The sequence below is a fragment of the Arvicanthis niloticus genome, chromosome 5, assembly GCF_011762505.2.
Source record: "Arvicanthis niloticus isolate mArvNil1 chromosome 5, mArvNil1.pat.X, whole genome shotgun sequence".
Lineage (NCBI taxonomy): Eukaryota > Metazoa > Chordata > Mammalia > Rodentia > Muridae > Arvicanthis > Arvicanthis niloticus.
Genome location: NC_047662.1, coordinates 29,739,850 through 29,762,614, shown reverse-complemented (window position 1 = coordinate 29,762,614; position 22,765 = coordinate 29,739,850). Strand labels below are relative to the sequence as shown.

General features: G+C 46.8%; 2 protein-coding genes and 1 pseudogene across 4 annotated transcripts in view; all 3 read left to right on the top strand.

Annotated features, from left to right (window-relative positions):
* Positions 1-3,470, top strand: part of Fhl3 (four and a half LIM domains 3) — a 9,404-nt gene extending 5,934 nt beyond the window's left edge. Inside the window, exons 4-6 of one of the 2 annotated variants that reach the window (XM_034504026.2) lie at positions 43-212; positions 298-508; positions 593-3,470. In XM_034504026.2, coding sequence (XP_034359917.1) covers positions 43-212; positions 298-508; positions 593-747 — 536 coding nt within the window. In that variant the 3' untranslated portion in view covers positions 748-3,470. The remainder of the gene's footprint in view (positions 1-42; positions 213-297; positions 509-592) is intronic. The other variant, XM_034504025.2, reaches the window with a different exon arrangement.
* Positions 1,872-22,765, top strand: Sf3a3 (splicing factor 3a subunit 3). Of its 2 annotated transcripts, XM_076934234.1 has the most exons (17): positions 1,872-1,979; positions 6,333-6,697; positions 6,974-7,021; positions 7,357-7,409; positions 7,515-7,620; positions 8,286-8,358; positions 9,308-9,399; positions 12,202-12,284; positions 13,230-13,368; positions 13,997-14,065; positions 14,876-14,943; positions 15,620-15,727; positions 17,280-17,349; positions 18,218-18,493; positions 19,548-19,638; positions 21,679-21,734; positions 22,502-22,765. In XM_076934234.1, exons 2-17 carry the CDS (start codon positions 6,602-6,604, stop codon positions 22,577-22,579), a joined length of 1,506 nt encoding a protein of 501 aa, XP_076790349.1. In that variant the 5' UTR covers positions 1,872-1,979; positions 6,333-6,601; the 3' UTR covers positions 22,580-22,765. The 2 variants fall into 2 exon arrangements, with proteins under 2 accessions (XP_076790349.1, XP_034359609.1); XM_034503718.3 differs by lacking the exon at positions 1,872-1,979 and having other exon boundaries at positions 5,961-6,697.
* LOC143442352 (PRELI domain-containing protein 1, mitochondrial pseudogene) lies at positions 9,407-12,195 on the top strand (annotated as a pseudogene).

The window sequence follows — 22,765 nt, the reverse complement described above, 5'->3', positions numbered from 1 at the left end:
GAGTTTGGGCCAACGTCTAAGTGAGATTCCTGTTTCCCACAGGGTCCCGGAAGCTGGAGTACGGAGGCCAGACCTGGCATGAACACTGCTTTCTGTGCAGTGGCTGTGAGCAGCCACTGGGCTCCCGCTCCTTTGTGCCTGACAAGGGTGCCCACTACTGTGTGCCTTGCTATGAGAACAAATTTGCTCCTCGGTGTGCCCGCTGCAGCAAGGTGGGGGCTGGGCCTGGGAATTCAGGGTAAGACCTGTTGTGGGTGGGAATCCTCACTCCCCTGCTGATGGATGATGCCCCCACAGACGCTGACCCAGGGTGGAGTAACATATCGTGATCAACCCTGGCATCGAGAGTGCCTGGTCTGCACTGGGTGCCAGACACCCCTTGCAGGGCAGCAGTTCACATCTCGGGATGATGATCCCTACTGTGTGGCCTGCTTTGGAGAACTCTTTGCACCCAAGTGCAGCAGCTGCAAGCGCCCCATCACAGGCGGGAGCAGCGGCGAGGGCGCAGGTAAGAGTATGGATGTGATAAGGGTGAGACTAAGGGGCAGCAGTGTCCCCAGACCTGCAGAGCTAACCTCCAGCCTTCCTCCAGGACTCGGTGGAGGCAAGTATGTGTCCTTCGAAGACCGACATTGGCACCACAGCTGCTTTTCCTGTGCCCGCTGCTCCACCTCCCTGGTGGGCCAAGGCTTTGTACCAGATGGAGACCAAGTTCTGTGCCAGGGCTGCAGCCAAGCAGGCCCCTGAGCCAAGGCTCCTGACTCTACTTTTTCCCCAAACCAAGGGTTCAAGACTATGGCTCCTTTTCTGAACCACTTCTGGGGCCCAGCCCCTCCCTAGAACGGGCCTCCCCTGCTCCCCACTCATGGGGACTTCAGGATTCAGTCACCCAGTTCTAACATACCCCACTGGTACTCCCTGCCCCAAGCTCCCAAATCTGGGTTCTTGTGAAACACCCATGACTTAAGCCTTTCTCCAAGTCTGGACTCCAGAAATGAGTCCTCCCCACATCAAGGCTCTGACACCCCAGTCCTCCAAACCTGGACTCTGAGGCCTAGGCCTCCTTAAATCTAGACTTCTAGGGTAGATTTTTAGTTTTCCTGCAGCTGCCTAAGAAGTCTTCAAAAGTAGATCGTACCCCCCCCCCCCCGCCCCCGTTTGACCTCACCCCCATCCCACCCCTATCTCTGGGCTGCAGCCCAGATTAGGATTAGCAGATTAAGGGCTCGGGGTGCTGTCCAGCCTATGAATACCATCTTATTTCAGCTCCATGTTGCCCAGAGATAGGCAGCAGGAAGGTTGCTCACCCTGTTTCCAGAGAATGCAATAAAGCAGTGTGAGGGAGCGCAGGCCCCCCGTGTATTTGTCGAGAGGGTTTGGGAAGGCACCACGGCTGAGTCAGGCTTTTGTAAACCTCCTAGTGGGCGGGACATGGGGTGGGGATTCTCTCCCCAGGAAGAGGATCCCCTCTGGCAGCCACACCGGTCCCTCTTGAGCTTGGCCAACCTCCCCACTCTGGCGTAGGGCTTTTTCCTGCGAGCAAACTAGGGATTGGGAGAGGTGCCAGACAGCCGAGTGGCAGTGGGTTTCTTGGTCTGGAACACATCTTCCCCCACCCCCAACAGCCCTGCCTCAACCCGACATACAAGCACCGAGTTCTGATCCCCAGTTGGGCCCAGACCTTCAGCCCCCTTTCCCCTCCTTCCCCCTCTTCCCAAGGATTAGTGGGGGCGGCTCAGGATCCGCTCACGGCCGCACGTTTTTTTGCCAAAAAAGGCAAGGATGCAGCTGCACGCGCCGGGGAACATCTGGATCCGATTCCCAGCATGAATGGGTCATGGCCCCGCCTCTCGTGATTCACTGGCGGGGGCGGGAGTGAGCCGGAGGGCTGTCCCCTGAAGTGGGGCGATGGGGCGGAGCACTCCCCTGCTGGACGCCCAAGCCTGGCCGCCGGCTCTGCGGTTGAACTGAGGCGGCAGGTATGCGCCTGGGTGGCTGAGGCAGTCTTTGGAGGTGGAGACGCAGGGGTGGAGGGGAGACGGGGTTGCTAAGAGGAAACTGAAAGTGTAGTACCTCTAGAAACCCTCCCTAACTCTGGGCAGGACTTCTCAGAGGTGTAGACTACTGGAGTCTGCCCAATGTCGCAATGACAATCACCTGAAGATCAAGACCCAGGCAGCCGCTGACCTTTGTGAGCTCTGAGGAGTAGGGTCTAATTGTATGGTCCAGGCTGATCCTCCTGCCTCAGCCTCCAGAAAAATAAGATGACAGGTGTCAGCCAACCAGCACCCTCAAAAAAAAAAAAAAAAAAAAAAAAAGGTGTGTGTGTGTAGTGTGGTGTTTTGTTGTTGTTGTTGTTTTTTGTTTGTTTTTGTTTTGTTTTTTTGAGGAGGTTTCTCTGTGTAGCCCTGGCTGTCCTCGAGCTCATTCTGTAGCCCAGGCTGTCCTTGTCTGCTGTGCCACAGTGGAGGGTTAGAGGACAACTTATGGGAGTTAGCTCTCTCCACCAAGTGGCGCTTAGGGGGATGGAACTCAAGACTCTGGTGTGAAGATGGCAAGCACCCTGCAGCAGGATCATCTCAGCAGCTGCCTGACACTTCATCACATTCTTGTGACTACCCAACATGCATGCTTATAATAGTTGTAGGTGGCTGGGCAGTGGGTGTAGGTGGCTGGGCAGTGGGTGCACGCCTTTAACCCCAGCACTTTTCTGTTTCTCCTACCAACCAAGGACCTGCCTCTTATGCACTTGCCTTCCCAGCTTCCTGTACTCCCAATTTTTGCTACAAGTTCAATAAAACACTTGTTGAGGCGGAACAGTCTAAGCCTTGTAAGCCCAGAGACCTAAAAACATAGGCTGGTTTGGGGAAGCACAAGTAATTCCTTCTGGAGGAAGTGCCAAACTACTAAAATGGCAGGCAGAGCCAGGGTGGTCAAAAGTCAGATGCCAACTTAAACAGACCTCACCCTGCTGGTGAGCAGCCCTTGGAAATGTGGAAGCGGGGGCATTGGAGGGTCAGTGTGAGAAAGCTCACTCTGACGGTCTCTGAATAATTGATTAGCAGGGTAAAATGAGCAGGCTGATCAGAACACTTCGGCCAGGAGATCATGAGCCCTGTGGCAGCCAGCAGGGAAGAGGTGGGGCTTAGAGACTGATTGGAAAGCCCTGTGCGGGTAGTGTGCACAGAGTAGCAGTTAGCTAGAAGGAAGGCTTCAGACCTGAGGCTGAGGGAGAATAGCATGGCTTAGGTCTCCTGCTCATCTCAGGGGGAGGGGTTCATTTATCACAATATAAACTGGTTTCCAGAAGAACTAACATAGTTAACACCTGCCTGGCACATGCCTATAATTCCATCACTTGAGGTAAAGGAAGGAATGCAGGATCATCTTTGGCTACATGGTGAATAGGAAAAGGAAAAAAAAAAAGAAGAAAAGAAACAAAAAGAGAAGCACATGTATAGGAAAGAAAATGAGAAGATGCTGTATCTTGAGTATAACTAAAAATCTTTGAGGGGTTGGAGGGTTGTTTTAATGATAAAGCACCTTTTAAGGCCCCAGGCTTGACATGTGCACACACATACACACGTTAATTAAAATGACAAAATAAAATAGAAAAATTTTCTTCCTATGTCAGATCACCAAGGCTTATCCATCTCTTTATTTTTTGTTTTAGATTTATGTGTGAGTGTCTGTGTGAATGTGTACGTGCCTGTGTGTGAACATATCTGAGTACACACAGAATTCAGAACCGGGCATCAGTTGTCCTCTCTCTCTGCCCATTCCTTTGAGGTAGTATCTCTCCTGGAGTTTATGTTTTCTTAGCTAGACTAGAAACCAGCAAGGCCCGGTCATCCTCCTGTTTGTGCCAGCTTTGGAGCCAGGGTTACAGGATTGTGCTGGGATGCCCAGCTTATTGAGTGGGCAGTAGGAAATCCAGTCTTTTTCTTTTTGTTTAAGGGTCTCACTTAGCCTTGGTCTTTGCCGGCTGATTTCTTTATTTTACTTTACACATATAGGTATTTTGCCTGCATGTACAGATACACACAACATGCATGACGTACTCATAGAGGCCAGAAGAGGGCATCGGAACTGGAATCTTTTTTTTTTTTTTTTTGGTTTTTTTTTCGAGACAGGGTTTCTCTGTGTAGCCCTGCTGTCCTGGAACTCACTCTGTAGACCAGGCTGGCCTCAAACTCAGAAATCCGCCTCTGCCTCCCAAGTGCTGGGATTAAAGGTGTGCGCCACCACCGCCCGACCAAAACTGGAATCTTACAGTTGTTAGCTGCCATATGGTTGAGGGGAATAGAACCGCCTCCTCTGGAAGAGTGACCAGTGTTAATCAATCTCTCCTGGCCCCCTATTCTTTTTTTTTTTTTTTTTTTTTTTTTTGGTTTTTCGAGACAGGGTTTCTCTGTGTAGTCCTGACTGTCCTGGAACTCACTCTGTAGACCAGGCTGGCCTCGAACTCAGAAATCCGCCTGCCTCTGCCTCCCAAGTGCTGGGATTAAAGGCGTGCGCCACCACCGCCCGGCTCCCTATTCTTGTTAAACAGGAGACTTATTGAGGTTATAATTTACATACCACCAAGTCATTCATTTTAAGTGCTAAGTTGATAGAATCACACAACCCTTGCCACCTCCGGAAGGGTTCCGTCTGTGCATTCTGAGTCTCTTATCACAAGCAACCACTCTCTTGTTTTTTCTCTTTGTCCCCATGGATTTGCCGGTCCCAACATTTCCTCTGAGCAAACCCCTTTTCATATATGTGAGTACACTGTTGCTCTCTTCAGACACACCAGAAGAGGGCACCGGAGTCCATTACAAATGGTTGTGAGCCACCATGTGGTTGCTGGGAATTGAACTCAGGACCTCTGGAAGAGCAGTCAGTGCTTTTAACCGCTGAGCCACACCTCTCCAGCCCCTTTCATCTAAAATTATTTATTGTTATGTGTATGCGTGTTTTACCTGTGTGTATGTATGTGTACTGTGTGATGCTTGATGCCCATGGAGGTCAGAAGAAGGCATCAGGTCACCTGGAACTGGAGTCGGCCTATTGTAAGGTGACATGTGAGTGCTGGGACCCAAACCTGAGTCTTCGGGAAGATGGGAAGATATTCTTAGCCGCTAAACCATTATACCAGTCCCTTCCTTCTTTATGGAATGTGATGCTTTCATATTCCTTATAGCATTCCCTCACTGCTGAACCGTATTCTCTGATAAAGTGTTTCTCCATTCACCAATGAATTAGGTGCGTGTATATGTAAGAGTGGATAATCAGGGTGCCCATTCATCCCTTGGATCTAGAGATACAAGTGGTTGTGAGCCACCTGACTTGCATGTTAGGAACTGGATTCAGATCCTCTGGAAGAGCAGCAAATGCTCTTCACTACTGAGCAATAGCGCCAGTTGCAATTAATGAGCTCTTGGGTTACATGCATACAGTCTTCGTGAATTATGAATAACAGGAACACATGGACAACGTTTTCATTTCTCTGCCTTGAATAGGCATGTAGTAGGCTTTTCTCGTGTTGAGGCTGAAACCCAGTGCCTTGGTGTGTGTGTGTTTTGAGATAGGGTCTTATCACATAGCTCAGGCTGAACTTGAACTTGTTCACTGTTCTCCTCTTGCCTCGGTCCCCTACATGCTAGGATCACAGGTGTGATCCACTCTGCATTGCTCCAACGCTGTCTTTCCTAGTGCGTGCTAAGTAGGCTCTCTATACTGACTCACACTCTGTTTGTTTGGGTTTGGTTTGGTTTGGTTTGGTTTCCTGAGACGGGGTCTCGATGTAGTCCTGGCTGTCCCACTCACTATGTAGACCAAACTGGTCTAGAACTCACAGAGATCTGCCTGCCTCTGCCTCTTCTGCTTCTTCCTCTTCTTCCTCCTTTAAAGAAAGACAGCCTAGATTTCATTTTCTAAGCCATACAGTGGCCACGTATGGTGGCTCATACTTGTAATTCCAGCAAGTGGTAGGCAAACGCAGAAGAATTAAAGATTACAGAGAATCAGAAGCCAACCTGTGCTGAACAGCAAGCATATCATTGCTTGAGTGTACCACGTTTTTCTTAAAGACTCCTCTGCTAAAAAACAAAGCTTGTGTTTAAGTACGTATGAGTTTTGTCAAGAACAAACCCACCACCGTCTCCATTTTACTGACAGACACACTAAAGGGGAAAACATCACCAGAGGTCACACACTAAAAACTACAGCTTCCAGTTCCCCCTTTCCGTTCTGTATCCTTCCAACTTATCAGTTTATGCTAGTGTGTCCCTGCAGGCCCAGCTGTCTGCAGCAAGCCCCCCAGCAAGCCAGCTGTCTCTCACCCTCAGCCTACAGGATTCTTGCAGACATCTTTCATTAAGGAGGCAGCGCGCCTTGAGACCTCCAGCCAGCAGGGGCCAGTGTAGCTACTGTCGCCGGTAGCATCGACTTGTTCTTTGTGGTGTTCATTTTTATTTGAGTCCCCCAAGCCACTTCCGGGACACGCGGAACTTTGGTGCAGCCGGATGCTGCGCTCTGAGACTCAGGCGTGAAAGGCGGCAGGCGGTGTTTCCGGCAGTGTTAGCGGTCTGAATTGAAGTGCCGTGGCCAAGGGAAAATGGAGACAATTTTAGAGCAGCAACGGCGCTATCATGAGGAGAAGGAACGGCTTATGGATGTTATGGCCAAAGAGATGCTTACTAAAAAGTCCACGGTGAGTGAGCCGTGGTCGGGGCCGCATCAGAAGGCGGGCCTCGGTCTTCTGCCTAGCCCTCGGCACTTTATTTGGCCTCAGACCCTCCCTGCGCCCCATCTTCACCTTCCTCCTAAGCTGTCTCGGCCCTCTGGCCTCTTTAACGTCCTCCGAGGGCCCTTCAGCCCTTCTGCTTCAGCCCCTGGGACCTAAACCAATAAGCTCACCCTTCGGGTGGCCTTTCCAACTATTGAACTCAAAGTAACAACGTATGTGTTACTGTTTGCCTTTCTGCAGCTTCGGGACCAGATCAATTCCGATCACCGCACTCGGGCCATGCAAGATGTGAGTGCCCGGCTGTCTGCTTTCCTTCGGGTCGGGCTGGGCGGGAAAAGTGCTGGCAGGGAAGGTTTGGAGGCTCAGTGTGATTCCTATCCCTGGGTTTTTAGATAAGCCCCTCTAGGGTTCCTAGTCAGATGTCCTATCTCTACCTCCCAAGTGCTGGGATTAAAAGCATATGCAACCACTTCGGGATCAGGCTGTCTCTTAAAAGTGATGGAACTTTCAAGACCTTGTATCTCATGAGGTTTCCTTGGGTCTTGCCAAGACATCCTTTGTTGTTTACTTAGCTCTGTTGTACAAATTTGCTCCATTTTGATGGCTTTGCTTTTGCGTTTCAGAGGTACATGGAGGTCAGTGGGAACCTGAGGGACTTGTATGATGATAAAGATGGGTAAGTGACAGTCACATCCCTTCTAACAGTTAGTACTTCTGAAGAACCATGGGGAGACGTTGGGCTTTGTGCTTTATGCTCTTTGGATTTGTTGATATCTTGCAGACTTCGAAAGGAGGAGCTCAATGCTATTTCAGGACCCAACGAGTTTGCTGAATTCTATAACAGACTCAAGCAGATAAAGGAATTTCATCGGAAGCACCCAAATGAGGTAAGGCCTCCCAAAGTAGCTTCCCCAAACCTGTCCTTACAAAGAAAAGATGCAAGGGAAATGGGGGTATGTCATACAGATGTCTCTCCAAGAAAGAACATGCCACTTCACCACAGTGATCGTAGATAGGTGACATCCTTCCTGGCATCCCTCCACAATAAGAGAACATGGTGGAGCACTAGGGCCTGCTTCTTTCTGTCCAGTGAGAGATGAGTGACTTTTGCTTCAGAGTTCTCTATTGGTTTGGTTTAGATTTTGTCTTCCTCATAGTCTAGGCTTTCCCCCGCTACCCAAACTTACTTTCTCCTTTTTACCTTTCACAAGAATTTCTCCCACCCAATACAATGTGCTCCTACCTCTGCCCTGAAATCTACCAACACAATGGTACTCTGTACACTTCCAAAGTTCATTTTCCCTTCAGGATTCATGTCCAGTGCTAGTTCCTTTGTAAACTATCTCTCCTAGATTACCTCCTCCTAGCAGTCCTTCGTTAGGATGCCGTATTTTGTGGCAATGGATGTCTGCCCAGCTATACAGCAAGGGAAGTGGAGAACACTGAGTAGCAAGCTCCTCTGTGCACTCAAGGCCAAAGCAAACATTAGAAATTCAGCCCTGTATGTGCCTGAGACATTGCCAGACCACCTGAGCTTTTCTCCTTCTCTCAGATCTGTGTGCCCATGTCAGTAGAATTTGAGGAGCTGCTGAAGGCTCGAGAGAATCCAAGTGAAGAGGCACAGAGTAAGTAATGGCTTAATGTTTCTGGGGATTCAAATCCTTTCTGAACTATGTAGCTGCAACCTATCTCTCTCTCTCTCTCTCTTTTTTTAACCTTTGTTTTTATTTTGTCTGTATGGGTGTTTTGCCTGCATGTATGTCTAAACCATGTGTGTGTGTGATGGCCTAAGGAAGCCAGGAGAGGGAGTTGTTCCACTCTGACTGTAGTTACAAATGGTTTTGTGCTCTGTAAGAGCAGCCAGTATTTCTAACTGCTGAGCCACTTCCCTAGGCCCTAGAACCTGTCTCTAAAAACAGACAAATAAAGGCTGATTGTGGTGGAGTATACACTTAATCTCAGCTCTCAAGAGTCAGAGGCAGGCAGTTCTCTGAGTTAAATAAAGGCTAGCGCCCCCCCCCCCCCCCCCCCCCATTGTATGGTTCATGGTAAGTTACCGTCTTTTTTTTTTTTTTTTTTAATTTATTTATTTGTATCTGCATTGGTGTTTTGCCTGCATGTATGTATGCTTGAAGGTTTCAGATCTCGGAGTTACAGACAGTTGTGAACCGCCATGTGGGTGCTGGGAATTGATTCCAGGTCCTAATGAAGAGCAGTTTCCAGGCTGTTAGTGGATTTCGTAAGATTCGTAATGTTATGATTGTTACTTTACCAACTATTACTAGAAACTAAGTATAGCAGTATGTCTAGGTGGACCTAGGACTCAGGAATTGGTAGCTGGGTTTTCAGATTGGTTTCTAAGCTTTATTGACATTCTGATGATCTTGTGCAAAATGCTTTTTTGTGCTGTGTAAGCTCAAAGTGAAAACCTACCTCTGTCACTTGATGAGAGCAGAGAAGACATTTAAGTGACAGGCTACCTCGTAGAACTTCTAAAAGATAGTGCATTTGAAAGAGCAAGTTCAAGAAGGTAGCTTGTAACATCCGAATCATTGACATGTGTGATTCCTTCAGACTTGGTGGAGTTCACAGATGAAGAAGGATATGGTCGCTACCTTGATCTCCATGACTGCTACCTCAAGTACATTAACCTGAAGGCGTCTGAGGTAAGGCCTGGAGAGTGGAGAGAGTCTCATTCTCAGGACCATGTCACGACACCTAGTTAAAGCAGGTAGAGTGTCCCCCAAGTAATTCATGTAAATATTAAGTAGATGACTCTTTCTTGAAATAAACACTACTTATGAAAGCAAGGGTCTTACAGTTAATATAGTAAGCCCATTATTTGTTTATTAATTTATTCATACAACAAAAATACTTTTGTAAAAATAAACTATTTGAGCAGTCCTATAGCCCCTCAGGGCAGTGGTAGGGGCACGGGTCTCTGCGGTGATTGAGCTGGGAGCCTGGTGGGCATATCCCTGGGCTCTTCACTGCTGCATGGGTGCTGAGCCTGCCCAGGTCAAGACAATGGTGAGGTATTTCCTGGGCCAGAATGTGCTCCGAAGTTCCTGGGTGTTCGATGCCTTTTGGCAACAATACTCGAATCCCTATAGCAAACATGTCTTAACCAAAGACATAGTGCACCTGAAGGTACCCCTGACCAGAAGTTTCTGTCATGGAGACTCCTGACCAAGACCAACCAGATGCCACATTGAGCAGAGCAACTGTTTCCTGCCAACATTGCTCACTCTGTGTACATCCTAGAGGACTCGATTGTGGACCCACAGAATCAGACCGTGACCACCTTCACCTGGAATGTCAACCACACCTGGTGGTGGAGGAACCATGTGTTTACTGTGTGAATTCTCACAGTAGCAGCTGGACCAAAATCCATCGGGAAGCCTGGGTCTCCTCTAGCTTATTTGGTGTCTCCAGAGCTGTCTAGAAATTTGATCTTGCCCAGTTCAAAAGCAATGTGACCAGGACAATGAAGGGCTTTGAATACATCTTGGCTAAGCTACAAGGTGAGGCCCCTTCCAAAACACTTGTTGAGGCAGCCAAAGAAGCCAAAGAAAAAGCAAAGGAGATGGCACTGGCAGCCACCAAGCAGCAGCTGGTATAGCTTACTTTCTCTCCCTTCTCCCCTGTGTACTTGGTTTTTAAAGCTCGACCTGCAGCCCTATCTGCTGTCTGGGGTTTAGGTCAGGGCACTGTCCTGGTCAGCGTCTGTACCACACCCAGCTCTGTCTACTGGGTAGAGGGGTGCAGTGCCTTGCCTAAGGTCACAGCAGTGTGCAGGTGATAGACTGTATGCTCCACAAGGGCAGGGCTCCTTGTTTTATTCTCTGCTGTGTCCCAAGAACACTGAACAATATTTAGCACATAACAGGCACTCAACAAACACATAGTTTGACTGGCCCACACCCCCAGTAAAATAAAAAAAAATATCTGAGGGGGTGTGTATTCCTGAGGGTGTGTATGTAGAAGTCAGATGTCAGCATTAGATGTCTTTCTTGATTGAACTTGTGTTGTTGGTGGTGTTCTTGGGTTTGTTTTTTGAGAAGGCCTTTCTTTATAGCCCTGGCTACTCTGGAACTCACTCTGTAGACCAGGCTGGCTTCAAACTCAAGAATTCAATCTATCTCTGCCTCCCAAGTACTGGGACTAAAGGCATTTGTCACCACTGTCTGTTTTTTTTTTTGTTTTTTGTTTTTTTTTTTTTAGATATTTTTATGTATTTCTGTTTCAAGAGTGTTTTGCCTGCGTGTTGTCTGCACCATGTGTATGCCTGGTGCCCTTAGAGGCCAAAGAGGGATCTAGATCTTGTGGAACTGTAGTTTCATTACACATGGCTGTGAGCCACCATATGGATGCTGGGAATTGAACCTGGGCCTTCTGCAAGAGCATTAAGTACGGCTGAACCATCTCTCCCGTCCTGCCACCTTGTTATTGAGACAGGGTCCCTCACTAGACCTGGAGTTCATTTTTTCAGCTCTACTGGTTGGCTAGTGATCCTCCAGGACCTCTGCCTCTCCAACACTGGGGTTCTGGATATGTTACCACCATGTCCAGCTTTTACATGGGAGCTGAGGATCTGTACTTAGGTTCTCATGCTTACACTGTAAGCACTTGATTCACAGAACTCTCTCACTGCCCACAGATAAATACCTTGTCTCTGTTAAACCTTGTTTCAAAAGAAAAGAAAAATATTCCTGATGACAAAGTGTCCCCAAGTTCAGCTACCTAACCTTGAAGCTATGTAGGAAGGTGCACTCTTCTGCACCTCCATATATGATTCAGAGATACCCGGTAAGTGGCTGCATGGATTAACATAGCCACCTTTCAAGACCTCATTTTAGAATAGCAAAAATCTTTAGGCAGGATCCTGGCCCACCTTGAATATCTAGCCCAGGTCTTATTTGGATTAATGTTTGTTAACTTGATCTTGTAGAGTTGGTTTCATGTTCATTTCTTGCATTCACTTCAGCAGATTCAGCAGCCTTAGGGATTGAAAGGCAGGAAGGAAAGCCGTAAAGTGAGCCAAGCCTTGATACTTGGTCAGAGAACACTCTTTTTTTTTTTTTTGGTTTTTCGAGACAGGGTTTCTCTGTTTAGTCCTGGCTGTCCTGGAACTCACTCTGTAGACCAGGCTGGCCTCGAACTCAGAAATCCGCCTGTCTCTGCCTCCCAAGTGCTGGGATTAAAGGCGTGCGCCACCACCGCCCGGCCGAGAACACTCATTTTTGACTTTGATTTAAAAATAGGTGTGGTGGCCTTCAAGTATGGAGGTCAGGGAATAACTTGAGGGAATTAGTCCCCTCCTTCCTTCCACAATGTGGGTCTCTGAAATAGAACTCAGGTCTTTACGCTTGGTGGCAAGCACCTTTGTCCACTGAGCCATCTCTCCAGCCCTTTCTCTGATGTTTTTGAAGATCATCCTGACTCTGTCATTTGTTTCTTCTTTTCAGAAGCTGGATTACATCACATACCTGTCCATCTTCGACCAATTATTTGACATTCCTAAAGAAAGAAAGAATGCAGAATATAAAAGGTAGGCACTCAGCCAGCCAGTGGTGACGCACGCCTTTAATCCCAGCACTTGGGAGGCAGAGGCAGGCGGATTTCTGAGTTTGAGGCCAGCCTGGTCTACAGAGTGAGTTCCAGGACAGCCAAGGCTATACAGAGAAACCCTGTCTCGAAAAACAAACAAACAAAAAAAGTAGGCACTCACAGTTTGCAGGCCGTTTCTGGATTTAGTGAGGTTCGTAATAAGACCCTGCCTCAGAAAATGAACATTTTAGGATGTTCTGGTTGTGGACAAAGGCATTGACGTGAACACCTGTGGTTTTAACACATGCCTTCCATAATTTTTTGTGATTTAGAAAGAAGTCTGTTTGGGGACCTCTGAGTTCCTGGAATTTAATGGGAAAGTTTCCAGGCTAAGTGATGTGTGTAAATCTGGTATTAAGTGGAAAGTATTGTTGACTTGGCCACACTTCTCATTAGTGTTCCCCAAGCTTGTTCCTTCTCATGTTCTGGTTACCTTTCTTCAATGAGTTAATTAAGACCTCTAACAAAACAAGGTAGGAAAGGTCGGAATATAAGTGGTGATGGAAAGAAAAAAGAAACTCATTTAAAAATTAGTAGTGGGCTGGGAATATGGCTCAGATACAGAGCACCTTCCTAGCAGTCATAAGGCCTTCAGTCCTAATCCTGCAAGTGCAAATGGGGTTGCACGCGCGCCACACACACACACACACACACACACACACACACACACACACACGCCAGTTATTTGACATTCCTAAAGAAAGAAAGAATGCAGAGTATAAAAGGTAGGCACTCACAGTTTCCAGGCTGTTAATGGATTTAGTAAGATTCGTAATGGTATGATTGTTACTTTACCACCTATTATTAGAAACTAAGTATAGCAGTGTGTCACAGGTGGAATTGCTTCCTTGCTATGATGGCTTCCTTGTTGCATGGTTCTCTGCAGATACCTGGAGATGCTGCTGGAGTACCTTCAGGATTACACAGATAGGGTGAAGCCCCTTCAGGATCAGAACGAGCTCTTTGGGAAGATTCAGACCGACTTTGAGAAGAAGTGGGATAATGGCACCTTTCCTGGATGGCCGGTGAGCTTAAGTGGGGTTCATGCCAGGGAAGCGAATGAATTATTTTAATCTTGAATCTCTGCTTTAGGTTGGCTGTCAGTCCCTCAGTATCAGCTCCACCCTGAGGCCAGGCATTCCTTGTACACTTAGAACAAGATTTGTCAGGTCCCACTAGACATTTTCTGGGCCCAGGATTTTTAACAACTATGTACTGACTGCTCTGTGACTCCTGCTGACCAAAATCTGATCAGTGTATGATTAGAATCTATGTTTGTTTGTTTTTGAGAATTATTTATTTTATTTATGTGAGTACACTGTCTCTGTCTTCAGACACACCAGAAGAGGGCATCAGATCCCATTACAGATGGTGTGAGCCACCATGTGGGTGCTGGGAATTAAACTCAAGAAGAGCAGTGCTCTTAACCACTAGCCATCTCTTCAGCCTGAATCTGTGTATTTTTACTTCTTTTCATAAACTTGAACTTTCAGGAAGAAAACTAGCTGTCTGATTTTTTTTTTCCCTCTATTTCTGTATGAATTGATCATTACTTGTAAATGTAATTAAAGAAAGGAACCAGCCAGTCCTGGGAAGTTAGATGGCTCCCTTACTTATTAATCTAGATCTTAATAAACTTCCTGTTCCTGCCAGAAAGAGACAAGCAGCGCCCTGACTCACGCAGGAGCCCATCTTGACCTCTCCGCATTCTCTTCCTGGGAGGTATGTTTTATGACACTACATGATACTGCTCTTGCTTGGCTATCTTTCTGTTTTTGTTGGTGGTGGCAGTGGTAAATGTATTGTGTAGGAGTAGGCCTAGGTCCCTGCACATGTGCCACAGCATGTATGTGGGGATAATCAGTTGTGGGAGTTGCTTCTCTCCTTCCACCATGTGAGTCCTGGGGATCAAAATCAGGTTGTCACTTGACAGCAGGCATTTTTTTTTTTTTTTTCTTACTGAGACATCTCACTAACCCTGGCCATCCTTCAGAGGGACTATTTGCTTCCCTGTATTCAGTATCTTAGACTTATAACAATACCATTTCCTGAAGACAGGCATGTACAAGGGATATGGGAAAATCAAGAGGAAAAAAAACCTTTTTACATCTCTGAAAACTAAATTTTAGAGGCCTGTGATATGATGTCATAAGATTTAGAAAGTTTGAGGGAGGCTGAGGCAGGAGAATCGCTGTGAATTTGAGACTAGCTTTAGAATAAGATCTGTCTCAAAACAAAATCAGTAATTCTAAAACAGAACAAGGAGCTCGAGACAAGAGTTCAGTTAGAGTTCATACTTGTCTAGCATGTATGAGGTTCTGAGATAAGTTCCTATCTCTGCAAAAAAATACTGCTATGAATGAGCTCCCTACAGAGAGCCACTCAACACTGCCCTCCTGGTGCAGCTGAGTAGAGACATGGCAGTAGTCAGTCTTTGGGAACTGAAAGCTGGGCGGTTGACTGTAGGGTATAGTCTTACCTGGGGAAAAAGCTGATCATGTTGTGTTGTAACTGATTTTTTCTCTTTTCTAGGAGTTGGCATCACTGGGTCTGGACAGGTTGAAATCTGCACTGTTGGCTTTAGGCCTGAAGTGTGGCGGGTAAGAACCTGGTTTTGCTATCAAAAATTCTAGTGACTGTGTGTTTGGATGATCCTCTACTCTAAATGGCGCTAATATTGTTGTTTGGGTACCCTATACTGCAAAAAATCACTTTGCGCAGTGCTCGTGATGGTGAGAGGCAGAGGCAAGCAAGTCTCTGTGAATCTGAGACCAACTTGGTATGTATGTATGTATGTATGTATGTATGTATTTATTTATTTATTTATATGAGTATGCAGTAGCTGTCTTCAGACACACCAGAAGAGGGCATTGGCATCGGATCCCATTACAGATGGTTGTGAGCCACCATGTGGTTGCTGGGAATTGAACTCAGGACCTCTGGAAGAGCAGTCAGTGCTCTTAACTGCTGAGCCATCTCTCCAGCCCAGCCTGGTCTATAATAGTTTCTTTTATTTTTTTAAATTATTTTAGATTTTTATTTTATTATTTATTTGTTTGTTTGTTTATTTTTTGTTTTTTTGAGACAGGGTTTCTCTGTATAGCCCTGGCTGTCCTGGAACTCACTCTGTAGACCAGGCTGGCCTCAAACTCAGAAATCTGCCTGCCTCTGCCTCCCAAGTGCTGGGATTAAAGATGTGAGCCACCACTGCTCGGCGAGTTTCTTTAAAAAAAAAAAAAAGATTGTCTGTGTCTTATGTGCCTCTTACCTCCTTAGGACCCTAGAAGAACGAGCTCAGAGGCTCTTCAGCACCAAAGGAAAGTCCTTGGAGTCACTTGACACCTCTCTGTTTGCCAAAAATCCCAAGTCAAAGGGCACAAAAAGGTGAGTAGCTGGGGTGCTCCTCCACTCTGGTTTTTACATTTCTTTCCCATGGAGTCTGCTTTCCGCCTCTCCTTTTGCTTTGCTTTTTCCCTCCAAGACAGGCTCTCCCATAACTCGGCCTCAAACTTGCTAGTACCTGACACAACCTTCAACTTTCCCCTTGGCAGTGACCCCTTTCGCCTTTGTCTCCAGAAGGTTGCTCTTGCAGGCGTGTGCCACCATGCCTGGGTTTAAAACAGGATCTCACTGTGTAGCTATGACTGTACTAGAACTCACTATGTAGACCAGGCTGGCCTCAAACTCACAGACATCCACCTGCCTCTTTTTTTTTGTAATAGATTTTTTTTCTTTTATTGAAGGTAGATTATTGTCTCCTACAATTTATCCCGATTATAGTTTGCCCTCCCTCTATCCCTCCTAGTTCCTCCTCCTCTCCTCTCCCCTCTCCTCCCTTCCCTTCCCCTCCCCTTCCGTTCCACTCCCTTTCTGTCTCTTATTAAAAAAGAATAGGCTTCTAAGAGCCAACAGCCAAATATGACAAAAATAGTAATAAGATGAAAGAAAAACTATCATGTGGAAGTTAGACATGGCAACCCAACAGAAGGGAAAGAGTCCCAAGAGCAGAGAGAAGATTCAGAGATCCACTCATTCTCAGTCAGAAATCCCCTAAAGGTACTAAACTAACAGCAATAATATACCCACAGAGGACGTGGTGCGGCCCCGTATAGGCCCTGTGCTTGCTGCTTCAGTCTGCACGCATGCGCCCTTGCTCTGTTGATTCAGAGGGCCTTTGCTCCTCTGCTTTCCTCTCTCTCCTCTGGCTCTTAGACTCTTTCTGCTGCTGCTTCACAGGGTTACCTGAGCTCAGAGGGGAGGCACTGTTAGAGGCTTCCCATTTAGACTCTCTCCACAGAGTGTCTGGCGTGGGCTCTGCATCTGCTCCCTCCCGTCTGCTGCAGGAGAAGCTGCTCTGTTGAGGACTGGATAAAGCACTAGTCTAGGATCACGTGTTTTAAGGGCACCCTGAGCTAGATTTTGTCTCAAAATAATTTTGTTCTACCTTACTACTGACAGCTGGATAATCGTGAGCTGTGTACTTACACTGGGGATTGGCTTGGTTTGGACTTTTTTTTTTTTTTTTTTTTTCCTAATTTGTTATAACAAGCCTGGAAAGGGTTGTTATTCTGATTTTCTTTGCAAGGACTTGGGAAAGTTGCCAGATGTAACCTTCCTTGCAGTTGTGAAGAGGCAGAGTTAGGACATTGTATCATCTCTTGGTTTCAGGGCCTCTTATATATGTGTTCCTTTGTAAATTATAGTGGTACAGTACCGTTGAAGTGGTCTTAACAGGTCATTCACTGTATACACAGTCAAGAGGACACACCCTGGCTTCTCAGAACTAACCTGAGGACTCAGCAGAGAGGCTGCCCTGTGTGGCACTGCTCCCATGCTTGAGATGTCTAATTCGGCCAGAGTCGATGTTCCTGACAGGGAGTTAAAGCTTTAGGTGCAAACAGAACCCTTAATTGATACAGCTTGTTCTTGTTCTCAGAGACACTGAAAGGAACAAAGACATTGCTTTCCTGGAAGCCCAGATCTATGAATATGTGGAGATTCTCGGGGTAAGTGCATTCTTCTAGAGCCTTGCTGCTGCTCTGGGTGGGATTACATAGGAAGGATTTTTTTTTTTTTTTTTTTTTTTTAAGTTCACATAAGGAAGTGGGGTGGGCAGTAAATTAGTTCACCTCAAAATGCAGTTCTCTTGAAGTCCTTGGCCCTTCTTTGGGCTCCTGTTGTGTTGTTGATATTCCCAAGGCTGTCCAGTTCCCACAAGACCGTAGACAATAGACCCTACCCCCGTCTCCCCTTTCAGCCGGATCAAAAATAATGCAGCTCTTTGCTGAGCTTTAGCATGAATCAGGGGGTGGCCCAAGAAGTAGGCACTGAAAAGGCAAGGCAGGCGACTGAGCAGCGCTTCAGGGGTGACTTGCTGGGACACAGCAGTTTGCCCGTGTTGAGACTGTGAAAGCTAGCAAGGCTGGAAGACGGCCAGTACCAAGATGGCTGTGGGCAGTTTCCTCTTGTAGTCTCTCAGGAAGTGCCACGGCAGCCCTTCATACTATCCTTCTTGGTTTGAGGTACTGTCTCCCCTGTTTCTACTGCACATAATGTTCCAGGCTAGTATGCCCTCGAGCCTCCAGGCGATTCTCCTGTCTCCGTCTCTCACGGTGCTGTAGGAGCACTGAGGTTGCAGTCATGGCCTTTTACTTGGCTTCTGGGTTCTGAGGCTTGAACTAGGCTGTCAGTCTGCCTGGCGAGTACTTCTTAACCGGCTGAGTTGTCTTGCCAACCTGACTTAGCTGTATTTTACAACCAAAACCTTATTTTTGGAAGTAAGGGTCTGGCAAGAGTTAGAGGAACTGTCCCTTCATGTCCTGTACTAATTAATGTGCTGGCTTTGTTTTCCTTTTTCTTTATGCCTCACCTCAGGAACAGCGACAGCTCACTCATGAAAATGTACAGCGCAAGCAAGCCAGGACAGGCGAGGAGCGGGAGGAGGAGGAGGAGGAGCAGATCAGCGAGAGCGAGAGTGAGGACGAAGAGAATGAGATCATCTACAACCCCAAAAACCTGCCTCTGGGCTGGGACGGCAAGCCCATCCCCTACTGGCTGTATAAGCTTCACGGCCTGAATATCAACTACAACTGTGAGATTTGCGGAAACTACACCTACCGAGGGCCGAAGGCCTTCCAGCGGCACTTTGCGGTGAGAAGTTCAGAGCCGTTTCTCTTGGGAGTTGAGTAGAAACACAACACTTTAGAGAGGAGGATGGAAGCAGCCTGGGAGGCCACTGGTGTCCAGAGCTGGAAGGAATCAGAGGCCCATGTCTGTGGTTGTGGATGGATCGTGCTGGTCCCGAAGCCTGGGCTGTTCTGCCCAGTGCCATGCTACCACTCAGCTGTAGAACTTGGATTTGGCTTTCCCATGCTTGCTCTTGTACCTTTCTCTCTTGTTTTTCTGCAGCATCTTGGATCATATCTGGCTTTTTGGTCATTTCTCTACATTGCTATTAAAGGGGTCAGGGCAAGTTTTGTTTTTTTTCAAGTTTTAAATGGGCCCTTGCTTCTTTGCAGAAAAGGTAAACTAAGGCTTTGATATTTACCAACCTGTTCTTGACACAAGTAGTGTTTGAGTGCGACCTCACCAGTGGGCTCACCCTTGCTGCATTCTGCCCTTCACTCTCGGAGGACAGTTACATAATGGAAAGACTTATTCTGTCTATACTAGACAAGCTTGGCAGGTTACCTGAACTCCCCTCTCAGATGTGTTACTGGCTGCTCCTGGGTCCTTTTCTCTGTGTCCCTGAGTGGGCTCTGAGTTTTTCTTAGATGGGTGGGGTTGGTGTCCAGGATAAAGTCTCTGGTGGCTTTCTCTCTAAGAGCCAAAGTTGTTGTTTTATCACAGTCTCCCTCTTTCTCCATTCTTCTGATACCTGCTCAGCAGTTTGCTCCTGAACCTCCAGAAATACCAGGCTGCCCTCACGGCCCTGCAGGGGTTTCTGGGTTGTACCAGCTTCTCTCTAGCACAGAGTGATGGGTCTCAGGTGTATTTCTGACACCACTAACTCTAAAACCTGAAGTTTGTACACCTGAGACAGTGCAGTGCCACCTGGCAATGTCGGCCTGTGCCAGTCCCAGCCCGCTGTGTAGACACACCCAAGAAGGAGTGCTGCCTTTGGGGGGGATACCCTCTGTGGTGGAATGAAGTGGGTGCTATCTCAGCCATCCCTGTTTCACACTGTCCCTTTCCTTCCCTCCAGGAATGGCGTCATGCTCATGGCATGAGGTGTTTGGGCATCCCAAACACTGCCCACTTTGCAAATGTGACACAGATTGAAGATGCTGTCTCCTGTAAGTAAGCTTGCCGACTGTTCCCTAGAGAGACCACTCCTACAGCTGTCCACTACCCTGCTGTTTCCAGGTCCAAGAGCAGGAGTTGTGGCTATAGAAAGCTAAGGCACACATATAATTACAGCATTTTTTAAGGGAGTGAGCGAGTCAACAGTACTGATTATATTTCCCTTGAAAAGAATCCTATGCTGAGGTTAGAACAGAGCTTTTAGCCTGAGTCTGTGAACTCTCCTCTCTGGAGCCTTCTGAGTGTAGGTTATATGTTTACTCTTCTGAATTGACTTTAATGTGTTAAGAACCACTGATCCAGAAGAAGAAAACAGTGGCTCCATGCTCGTATTCCTCAGGCAGCTGAAGATAAGAGAATGACAGCAGAGAAGGACTGGTGGGAGGAAGAGCCAGGGGGATGTGTGCCAGGCACTTCACCTTGCCTGGTAGACTCTGCTACCAACACCTTATTGCAGACTCCTGCTCCTTCTCATCCATCTCTCTGCTGTGTTTCACCCCGTGTGAGCCAGACAGTTGGTTTTGTTTATTCAGAGATGCACACATGTATGCATATCCCACACACACAAACAACATGGCAGTGGGTGTTGGCTGTGTTTTAAGGCAGTCAGTGTGGATAGTAGTGTGGCTTATAGTTTAGTTTATTTCCTGTTACTATGATAAACATGACCAAAAACAACCTGGGGAGGAAAGGGTTTATTTGCCGGGCAATGGTGGCACATACCTTTAATCCCAGCCCTTGGAGGGCAGAGGCAGGAGGATTTCTGAGTTCAAGGCCAGCCTGGTCTATAGAGTGAGTTCCAGGACAACCATACAGAGAAACCCTATCTCTGAGAAAAAAAAAAAAAAAAAAAAAGAAGAAGAAGAAGAAAGGGTTTATTTTTATTTGGCTTACACTTTTAGGTAACAGTCTATCTCTGAAGGAGGTCAGGGTAGGACTCAAGGCAGAAATTAGGGCAGCGGCCATGGAGGAACACCCATTAAAGGCTTGCTCTCCACAGTTTGCTCAGTTTGCTTTCTTAAAACTTGCAGGACCACCTGCCCAGGGGTGGCAGCACCCACAGGGAGCTGAGGCGTCCCATGTCAATCACTAATCAAGAGAATTCAGTACAGACAATATGACGGGGCCATTTTCTCACTTGAAGTTCCTTCTTCCCAGATAAAACTAACCAGGACAAAAGCTGAGCATGGAAACACACTATTAATCCCAGATCTCGGGTGGCAGAGGCAGGATCTCTGTGAGTTCCAGGCCAGCCTGAGCTCAAGGACAGCCTGGACTACATAGAGAAACCCTGTCTCAAAAAATAAAACAAGAGCTGGAGAGATGGCTCAGTGGTTAAGAGCACTGACGGCTCTTCCAGAGGTCCTGAGTTCAATTCCCAGCAACCACATGTGGCTCACAACCATCTGTAATGGGATCTGATGCCCTCTTCCAGTATGTCCAAAGAGAGCAATAGTGTACTCATATATATAAAATAAATAAGCCTTAAAAAACAAAAACAAAAAACAAAAGCTCTAAGCAGGACATGTATTAAGCCTTCTCAGCTATGATCTGTTTTTATTTTATCCCATAGTTTCTATAGACTGTTTCACACTAACTGCTTCTTTTGACAGGTGTTTTTTTTTTGTTGTTGTTTTTGTTTTTGTTTTGTTTTGTTTTTCTGTTTTAATTGTTTTGTTTGTTTTTGAGGAAGGGTTACTCATTTAGCACAGGCTGGCTTCAATGTCACTATGTAGCCGAGGCTAGCCTTAAGCTGCCTTCTTCCTCTATTTCCCAAATGCTGAGGTTACATCCATCCTGATTTCCAGGTCTCAGTTCTAAGACACCCTTAACAGCTTTTCTTTTACAGCAAAGTGAAATCGTGGTAAATTTCTCAATAAAAGGAGTTTTATCTACAGGTGGTTCTAAATCAGAATTCCATTTGGGGGCTGTCAGTCATTTGGGAAGCCTGTGGGGAGCGAGGCGATGAGACTGATGTAATACTGCACCTGTGGACTGTGGGCCCTAATGGTTGCTTATCTCTCATCCTGCAGTGTGGGCCAAATTGAAACTGCAGAAGGCTTCAGAACGATGGCAGCCTGACACTGAGGTGGGTGCTAATAGGGAGCGTGTTAAATGCAGCGTCAAGTGACAGCTCCCTCACCATGCAGAGGAGAGGCTAGGAAGTTTTCTGTACTAGCAAGTATAATGAGATAGTTGCCTACAAGTTGACTGTGTGAGCCTGTTGTCGTGATTTTAAGTCTTTGTCATCAGGCAGTTCTCCCACTGAGGCTGATGTGAATAAGGATACCCAGTCTCTTGTGCTACCCTGGGGATTTCTAAAGAAGTCTGTCACCTCTTAGGTCTCTGAGGAAAGTATCAGTCAGAGGTAGTCCTCTCTTCGGACTGGGGATGTGTCCTTGTTAGTCTTGACAAGTCTCAGAGATGCGTACCACACATTGAAGGAGTGGCAGTAACATCCTGGTCCTGTGGAGATTGTCTGTAGTCTCCTTTATTCTGTCAGTATTTCAGTTTCGTTTTTTTGTATCAAGAGCCCTTCTAGCTATAATGTAGACCTGAAGCACTAAGACTGTTTGGCCTCCCTGTCAACTCCTGCAGTGGCCCAGGGACAGAAACCCAGCCTTCTTGGGGACCATTTCACACTGCTGTCTTTGGTTAGCCTTTCCCTACCAGGGCTCTTTGTCTCAAACACAGGGCATTACTTGAAAGACTATGTAGGGATAAGGGTGAGCCATGATTGGAGCCACGCTAAATATCTAGAAATAGCATTGGTTCCTTAGAGCTCTGGTTGAGAAAGCTATGTGAGGTTGATGCTGTGGAACTTAGTGTGGAGCTAACAGAGCTGTTCCTTTTCAGGAAGAATATGAAGACTCCAGTGGAAATGTCGTGAACAAGAAGACATACGAGGATCTGAAAAGACAAGGGTTGCTCTAGTGGTTGGCTTCCCTGAGAAGCCTGAGAAAATTTTTACCAACCAAATGTTCTTAAAAACTTTTTGCTATGTAGTATCTACCTTGTAGAAACAAGACATGCTGGCAGATTGCAAAATTGAGATGTGTTTTATCTTTGTTTTATATTAAAAAATATCTGTGGGAAAATAAAACCAGCCCTTGTTCTGGA

What these genes read in the sequence shown, in the direction of transcription:
- Sf3a3 (XM_076934234.1), top strand. Translation starts at nt 6,602, where the DNA reads ATGGAGACAATTTTAGAGCAGCAACGGCGCTATCATGAGGAGAAGGAA. An exon ending in TGCTTACTAAAAAGTCCACG is followed by an intron (nt 6,698 to 6,973) that starts GTGAGTGAGCCG and finishes GCCTTTCTGCAG; the next exon opens with CTTCGGGACCAGATCAATTC. An exon ending in TCCAAGTGAAGAGGCACAGA is followed by an intron (nt 8,359 to 9,307) that starts GTAAGTAATGGC and finishes TGATTCCTTCAG; the next exon opens with ACTTGGTGGAGTTCACAGAT.